General features: G+C 40.8%; 1 protein-coding gene across 1 annotated transcript in view; it reads left to right on the top strand.

Annotated features, from left to right (window-relative positions):
• med23 (mediator complex subunit 23) overlaps positions 1–9,532 on the top strand; it is a gene marked incomplete at its 3' end in the record, with an annotated part of 54,066 nt that overhangs the window by 25,028 nt on the left and 19,506 nt on the right. Inside the window, exon 16 of the mRNA XM_016244662.1 lies at positions 2,310–2,515. Coding sequence (XP_016100148.1) covers positions 2,310–2,515 — 206 coding nt within the window. The remainder of the gene's footprint in view (positions 1–2,309; positions 2,516–9,532) is intronic.

The following is a 9,532-nucleotide window of genomic DNA, read 5'->3' on the forward strand; positions in this document are numbered from 1 at the left end:
TCACCCGCATGCACGCACACACACACACACACACACACACACACACACACACACAGACTCACTCACACGCACACACAGACTCAAACACACTCACTCTCTCTCACTCACTCACACACACACACGTTTGTTTTTATGAATTGTTGGGGACATTCCATAGGTGTAATGGTTTTTATACTGTACAAACTGTATGTGCTTTCACCCTACACCAACCCTACACCTAAACCTACCCCTCCCAGGAAACTACCCTTACTTTCTCAAAAAAAACTCACTGTGTGTGATTTATAAGCATTTTGAAAAATGGGGACATGGTGTAATGTCCTTATAAGTCACCTTCTCCTTGTAATACCTACGTCATACCTTTGTCATTATACAAATTTGTGTCCTCATTTGTCACAAAAACGTGTACACACACACACACACACACACACTCTCTCTCTCTCTCTCTCTCTCACACACACACACACACACTCTCTCTCAATTCAATTTCAATTTAAGAGTGCTTTATTTCTCTCTCTCTCTCTCTCTCTCTCTCTCTCTCTCTCTCTCTCTCTCTCTCACACACACACACACACACACACACACTCTCTCTCTCTCTCTCTCTCTCTCACTCACACACACACACACTCATAACTGTACAGTGTTTCTCACACCTACTGGTAAAAACAGGAGACTTCATCTGGCTTGAGATCTTGCACTCTCAATGTAATATCATGAAGGACTTGCAACTGCAATTAATAAACAATGATTGGACTACAGCACTTGGTGTTGCCTTGTCTTCACTACTTGCATACAACAATAGACATAAACCAGTGATTACAAAGTCATCTTTTTTTAATGAGTCAGTCTTGCACTCACAAATCACCTGCCTGAATCAGTCTGACAGCTCATTCACTGAATCTTCAGAGCAATGCTAAATAAAGAAACAAACTCACCTACATCTTGGATGGCCTGAGGGTGAGCACATTTTTAGCTAGTTTTCGTTTTTGGCTGAACTAATCTTTTAGTTGAATCTATTACAGTTCATGGGTTTGGTTCAGTAAATACTTGGTACATCGTTCTAGCCCAATATATACTTTTTGCACAAAGTTATGCTCTCCTTTGAATGTGTACTCCATTTGACCGCATGTACGAACTCAAAAGGCAGTCAAAACATGCACACTGAAAGAGTTTGACACTATAATTCTAGGCTCATGCACAGACTAATGCATACATAGTATGCATGGTCTTAAAAAAAATCTGACTGCAGCTGTACAATGCGTAACCTGCTAATGACAAAATTTAGCCAATACATAAAACCCAGTTTTAGTATCAGAGCGATGATTATTCTCACACTTTAATTGCAATTAATGTCACACACCATGTATCCTGTTTTAGGTATTATAATAGACTACCAAGTGTTCAAATTGGAACTATAATAATTATATAAAACTATTTCAGAATTTTTTATTGGCAAAACTGACAGAGCACAATTCATTTTAATGTGTAAACGTCATTAGTTGGCAATTAATTTCACACTGGATGGATGGATGATTTTGAATTACTTGCACACATTAATGCTGACAGCCCTAATTAGTATATTCATATATAGTATATTTTTGGCTCTGGAGGCACCGTGATTAGGAAATTGAACTGTAAAATTGGCTCTATTTTCTTTATACCCAATGTCATTTCTCATGATTTTTGGATCTGTAACATGGGTAAGAAATGGAGTGCTTCTGGACATCCACCGAGGAATCTTCTGTTGTTTAAAAGCTTTCTGAATAGGGAACATGAGGACTTGGTTTATGTTGGGATTATGTTATTACTTTATAGTGCTCATATGGTACTTCTGCTGCATTCAATTAAATTTGCAGTTATCATATACTCCCAGAGACATGTATAAACACAGTAAAGGATCCTCTGTGTCAAACAGATGTTTGTTAGCACTGAATAGCCTCATTTATCCTGTCACTGTGTCTGACACAGCAAATTGAAGACTTGCAAAGCTAATAGATGCGCTTTCCCTATGATTCCCTATGATTCCTCAATGATGCTTAACACCAAAGACGTTCCACGGCACAACTATAACGATAACGACACAGAGGAACAATATCATTGGAATCACTTTTAGCATGATTTTTCCAGCTGATCGACTTTAGAGAGCTGGAGCATTTAAAGCTGCAGTGCACACTTATAATAAACAGAATTGTTATCATCTGTGATGTGTGGATGGATGCTAATATAGTTATTGTTATAGATGTCTGTATAGTTCTTGGTGGGCCTTCAATCAGGTTCGTAGTAACTTCACTTCTCTCGTGTTAATTTCCCAGGCGTTCTTCAAGCAGAATAACGTTCCACAGGAGAGCCGCTTTAACCTGAAGAAGAACGTGGAGGAGGAGTACAGGAAGTGGAAGTCTATGACCGTTGAGAACGACATTATCACACACTTCTCCATGCAGGGCTCGCCGCCTCTCTTCCTGTGTCTGCTGTGGAAGATGCTGCTGGAGACGGACCACATCAACCAGATCGGCTTCAGGTGCGCCACTCACGTTCTCTCCACCTGTTTCAGTACACCTCACTTTTTGAGCTTGGTGATTTATAGAGTACGATTCATCCATCCAGATCCTGTTCTTCTCAGGATGTTCTGAATATCGAATGGTTTCCGTTTTATCCATTTAAGCAGTGTTCATTTTGACAGCAAATTTTGATTTAGTTTTAGTCATAGTCTTTTGACTAAAATGCCATTTAGTTTTAGTCATATTTTAGTCATATTAATTGTTTTTAGTTTTAGTCGACTAAATATCATACGATTTTAGTTGACTAAATCTACAGTAAATTTAGTCGGCTAAAATCTAATGGGTTTAGTTACAGTGTAATGCATTTATTAAGCATTTCTCTAACATTTCAAAACTCATTATATAGGTTTGATATAAAGGTTTTATCATGATAGACACCGATTTAGCTGCGGTGACACACAACATGCCTTTATGTTAAAATGAAATAAAACCACTTCTCATAAAGAACAAGAACATGGTCTTCTTTTTAAAGAAATATCAATGGTTATTTAGGCTAATTATGCATTCTTTATAGCAACTTGTTTACCATATTATTTATTTCTGTAAATAACTTGATTCATCTTTTTCAGTCAAGAGCAGTGCGTGATTTTCTGTCTTTCTTTTGTTGCCGAATGCACAGCTGCAATGGATGCAATGTACTGATACACGCTAAGACGTAATCAACTGTGTTTACGTGAATACTCGTCAAAACAGACAATTCAACATAATTTTGTGTGTAATTCTCCATTAATGTGATGTGAAAGAGTAATCGCACGCTGTAAGAGGCGCTTTCTGTGTGTGTGCTTCAGTGTCTGCGCTCAGAAAACCGGACCGAACTGAGTTCTCTCTTGCGTCGTCAGATGTATCCATATGTCTGCTCTTCTCTTACTCCCACATATTGACATTTTTTAACGTTTTATGCGACGTGCAGCAATTGTATGTTAGCTTATGTCCCGCCGGTTCATATGTACGCATCTAGCCTCCGAACCACGCAGCAGATTCCTTCTGAATGAATCTCATCCCAAATCGTCCCTCCCTAACATTTTCGTCTCGTTTTTATTCATTGGCGAAAATGTCAATAAATTTTCGTCATAGTGTTTGTCATTCAAAAAGAGTTTTAGTTCGTTATAGTCTCATTGTCGTCGGTGAAAAAATGTCGTTGGCGAAAATGATTCGTCAACTAAATTAACACTGCATTTAAGAAAGTAGGCGTTCTCTCTTTAAGCTGGTAATACCTTCTGTCAGGGCTTTCTGTGGTGTGTCTGAACGGGGATTCAACTGGTTTCACATTCACATTATTATCAGTGTTAGTGAAGCTCCTTTTTCCTCTCTTAATTTGAAGTAGTAAAGCTAAAGTCTGCCCTTTTGATTAAGTCATTCACCACACTAAACAAGCTACTAGCAAAACATAGCTACCTACTAGTAGTGGGAGAAGAACTATGGGCTTTTACTATTCTACATTGAATCTTTACTGTCTAAAGTCTTCATATTGGCTCTCAACTGGAGTTTACAAACAGAATCGCTCACCGTTCTCGCTATGTCCATTGTGGATCACATTGTTGTGTGCTCAGTCAACAATCAGGCATTGCTGATGACGAGTCCCTCATTCTGATACATTAGTTTTCATCTTGTCACCCTGCTCAGGGTACAGAAACTCACTGCAGCAACTGTGAGATACTTCATTCATTCAGATACTGTTCTTCATCTGTAATATCCTCTGAGCCACTAACCATTAAGTTGGCGTTAATGATTGCAAGGTCGAAATCAAACAAATTGTTTGTCTTATGTGACTTTTTTTACATAAGCATTAGATTTCCTATTTGTGACTGAGACTTTAAGGATAAGACCTCTACCCACCTGGTGGTAAATGACACTGCACACTGTCTGTAAACCTGAATACAGTGATGGAAAAATGATACACTCCAGAATTCATGTGGAATTTAAAATCAAACGTCATATAGTAATTTCAGAAAATGCAAATAGCCTGAAAATATTGTTTAAAACCATCGTCTGTTATATATCATACTTTGGCTGCTCATCTGAATCCTGTCAAAAGTTCCTCCAATTTTTTATTCAGTAAATACAGAAAATGAAGGCTTCTGTTTTGACGTCAAACTTTTCTTCTCCATCAGTATAAGGTTGCTTTGACCACTTTCAACCAGTATCATCATCCCATCTTAGTGAACATGTTGCAAAAGTGAAATGCTCAAGCTATAGTTTGGCTGTCTTTCCCAAATGCCTCTGTAAAGATTTGTGTTTTATATAGTGAACACTAGTGTTGTCACGGTACCAAAATTTCAGTATTCGGTACCAATACCAGTGAAAATCCACGGTTCTCGGTACCAAAGCAAAACACAAAAACATGCTAATTAAAAAATTTGACTACATTCATTTAATCCAAACTGTGTACATATTTAATTTTAAAGGGCTTTTGAAAACCTAAAGCTATTCAGCCAAGAATAACAACTAAGTTAGTTTAAAAAAAAAAAGCCCAGAACTTCTGACTGATATGACACAAACAATGTTAACCATGTGTACATTCTCTAACACGCATATTTTAGATTCACAATTCATTTAAAAGCCTCTGGTGTGTAAAAATAAATTTAAATACTTGAATAATATTCATAACAGAAGCATTGTTTCCCACAGACTTGCACTCTATTTGTGGCGGCATATATATGCAAACTCATTCTCTGCCAGCAGGAGGCGCTTGTAGAGCGGCAGAGATCAAGGTTTCCCCGGTAGCACTGTACACAAAGCAGCGCTCCGCTCACAAACGCTGCTCAGGCATTACAGGCAAGATGAAATGAAAATGACATCCATAATTTTCTGAAGACAGTCGGTTTCCTTCAGAAATACAGTGATATAAAAACACCCGCAGCGGGTTTCGACTGTGACATGTGCAGTGCTCATGTTTATTCAACGAAGTCAAAGCCTTTTGGAAAATCTATTTGTGGCGGTCAGTTTTGATATTGTGGCGGGCACCACAAATAAATCAATATATAGGAAACACAAGATCTAAATATTAAAAGTTAAAATGAAACTTACCTGCTTGAACTCTTTCATTTGATCTGGGTGTCTTTAAAGTGTTTTGTTAGTTTGGTGTGTTTCCTCGTATTGATGTCGCCACGTCTCAGTGCTTTTATGAAGAGAGCGCATCTGTGCACCTTTTGGATAGCGCATCAAGAACCGGGTTGATCGGGTACTCGGTACCACCGGTACTTAAACAAACCTGGTACCGTAACGTTTTCATTTTTTTAAAACATGCAGTTCTGAAACCTTTACCTAAAAAAGCACATATTGATCTTGCGGTATTGGCCAATTATAGACTCTCGAAGTTGCCATTGACAATTACAGCAGTTGTATTCATATCGTACCTAATTTATCCTTCTTGATTGCTTTCGTCTGGCTTTAGACATTCTCCTTTCTCTTGATCCAGGTCTGTGCCATTTTGGTATTATTGGATCAGAGTGCAACATTTGACACCATTGACCATACAGTTGTTCTAGATCGATAACAGAACTGTGTTGGTGTTCAGGGCATAGCTATAACTATAGTTCGCCTCCTAATTAAGTGGTAGGAATTTTGCAGTGCAGGTAGAGGAATTTTTTTTGCCTTCAGCCCTCCTAGACTGCGGGGTTCCTCAGGGCTCTGTTTTAGTACCTCTGCTGTTTACACGCTATATGTTTCTCCTGAGCTCAGTGTTTCAGAAATTTAATTTCAGCTGTTTCGCCTTGATATGCCGATGATACTCAGTTACTCTCCAATAAACCCTGGCAGTAATGGTACTGTTGCGAGTATGGTTTGAATCTTTGGAGAACATTAAAGCCTGTATAGCAAGGGAATCTAAACTGAAGTGCTTTTCCTAGGCTCTCCCAGGACTGCCTCAACTATTCAAGCCCAGTTAGGATCTGTCTCGGCTAATGTTCCACGGTATCGTCAAATTAACCCATATGAGTATGAAGCGACACAACAACAAATAGAAATGTAAGGCTTTGTTTCATTTTCAAAATAAAACATTAAGCAATGTAGGGCCCTTTGAAATCCATAAATTTTTTCCCCCAAAATTGAAGCACATTCTACTGTACAATAGTAGTATATTAAAGTATACTAATTGTTTTGTCACACTACTTTCTTTACCACTGGCACTGCTTCATTAGTGGCTTAAGCTGAAATCACTGACCCTGTAGAGGTTTGTGTGTGTTCCTGTACATCTGGCTGATCTTTTTGTTCTCGTGTCATCTGACAGTGGTTTCACAACACCCTGTTCTGTCTGCAGCACTCATCTGTCCCTCTTTGAATGGCTGATCTGAGTATGTTGTGTGTGTTTGTGTGGTCTACTGTCATCAGAGGCTGCAGCTGCTCTCGGCCATATAAAGGCTGCTTGTGCTGGGCTGAATGGAGCGGTCTGACCCGCCGCCTGGGCGATCCACTTTATTCACCAGTCACAAGCTCTGCCTCATCACACCGCCGGTGCTGCGGGCACAGATGTCTTTAAGGGATTTCTGACATTTCTGTCTCTTTCTCAGACCAATCAAAGGCTGCAGGATACACACGCTGTGTGAATGTTTAGACTGTCAGATTACAGTAAACACAGACTCGGCATTCAGATGCTTGTCATCCCAGTGCTTATGTAATCCAATGTTCTCCACTCGTTCTTATTCTCCGTCTCTTCTACTTTCCTGGCAGTTTGTTCTGTCCCATGAAGCAGTAATGCTGTTCAAGGTTTCCTTCATCATTTAGTTTTTCATGATCATTTGTTATCCTCCTCCTGACTCTACAATTAAGCTGAACACTTTTAAGAGTGTTATAACATGAGTTTTATTCAGAGACTCAAACTGAGCAAAAATATGCAATTTGGTGCAGATGCTGATATTTATATAATGAAATTCTGCTGCTTATAATGTTAATCAATGAGGTCTTTATAACCGTATATATAGCAGATACTGACATAAAATTATATAAATATCAGTCGTCGCTCTATATCTCCAGTAATCTGTTTTTGTAAAATGAGATTTAAATGCATAGTTTGATGATCAAAGCACTGCAGTTTCAGAACATATGATGCAATACAATACTGCATGATGATGATTGAGACAAACAAACATTACACAAAATCATTTTAACATGATTTAAAAAAAAAAAGAAAGATATCTGAATAAGTAAAGCCAAGCTGCTTCAGTCCAGTAAGTGTTCATCTGGAGATATTACTGCAGTTATTCTATAGTTTACTTGATAAAAACCAGTCAAGATCTGACAGCAGAAAGACGTGTGAAGCTCCAGCTTAAGTTAAGTTTCTCTTTTATTGTCTCCCTTAGGAGAAATTTGTCTTAGGCAACCGGGAGAGCAGATCAAACATACAAAAAAAAAAAAATATTTACACCATTCCAAAACATATATAATTCCTATACAATCCTAGTAATACACCAACATTAAATGTTACCCATCACATTACCCTCACCCACACAACAATTTCAATCACTTACTCAATAATTTGACAGATAATGGAATTAGAGAAAATGTGTTTCTTTTCAGCTTACAGATTGGAACCCTATATCTCCTGCCCAAGGGCATCAGCTCATACTCCTTATGGAGAATATGGCTTGGGTCACCAATAATTTTAAGACTCTGCTTCCTAACAGACCTCTCAAAAATGTCCTGAAGAGAAAGTGGAGACAACATACCAATTATTTTTCCAGCTCTTCTAACCACATTTTGAAGTTGTGACCTAAGTTTAACAGTCAAATTTCCAAACCATATTGTAAAACCATAACATATAAATTCAGTAGCTGATCTGTAAAACAGTAACATGATAGTTCCCTTTCGATACTTCACTCGTACTGCGTCTTGCTTAAGACGCATATGGAAAAAGCCTTTTTTCTCCTGAACTGAAGCCTATTTCATTCACGCAGTGAAACTGCACGGCCATTGGTTCGTGCAGGGCTTAAAAAAGGACCCAATGGCGCGGCAGCGGAGCTGCACGAGCCTATGGCGACGAAGCCCGCCAGAATGGGCAGGGCATCTGGCTATGTAAGCGAGGGCTCGCCACAGGATTCTCAGATTTTTTTCTCCTTCAGCGACGACTCTACGTCTCAAGCTGATCCGAAGCCGTTCGCCGTTGACACGCCTTCGCAGCTGGAATCGGGACCTCTCAGCTCGGCTGACCTGCTTCTCCGCTTCTTCAGCGACGCAGCAGTTCCAGTCCGGTTCCCCTGCCGCCATCCGGCGACTTCAAAGAGCTTCTAAAAGAGCAGCGGCGTTGTTGCAAATGCCGCACCGTTATTGCGGCTCATGCAGGTCTCCCCTGCATGCCGATGACGGCCACAAGAAGTGCGTTTCCTGCATGCAGAAGCTGCGCTCACGGGAGCTATTTGCTCTCATTGTGAGAGTTTTAGTCTCGCCTCTCTCCGCTCACGGATCGCTTTCTTTTCAGAGAGAGACTCCACCCCCCGCGCCCTCCCGTTTTCTTCCTCCCAGGGACCTGTGAGGAAAAAACAGCGGGGAAAAGGGGTCGAGCGATCGGCCACGAGCGAGCTCACGCCGGCCCAGATCCCGCGTGCCTCGTGTGTTCACCCGTCCTTTTCTCCCGGTCTGATCAGCGTCCCTCTGCTGATACGAGCGACCTGATTTCATTCGGGGGAAGTGGAGATGAGCTGCTCGATGACAGCATGTCACTGGCAGCATCGGATGCAGAGGAGCTGTTGGGCTCAGAAAATGACCCCACCCCCTCGCCATCATCCGCGCCCAGCGCCACCAAAGACGGGATGGATACCGAGCTTCTCCATATCCTCTCCAAGGCAGTCGAAGAGCTGGGTTTAGAGTGGTCCCCTCCAGAGGAGCCCTCTCGCAGCCGTCTGGACGAATGGTTCCTGCCGGGGCGCCGACAGGCCCCTCGTCAGCGTACCTCTCCATTCTTTCCGGAGGTCCAAGACGAGCTCACCAGATCGTGGCGCGCTCCATACTCCGCCCGCCTCCGTACTGCCTCTTCATCCGCCCTC

The sequence above is a fragment of the Sinocyclocheilus grahami genome, unplaced genomic scaffold (genome assembly GCF_001515645.1).
Source record: "Sinocyclocheilus grahami isolate Dianchi unplaced genomic scaffold, SAMN03320097.WGS_v1.1 scaffold730.1, whole genome shotgun sequence".
Classification (NCBI taxonomy): Eukaryota; Metazoa; Chordata; class Actinopteri; order Cypriniformes; family Cyprinidae; genus Sinocyclocheilus; species Sinocyclocheilus grahami.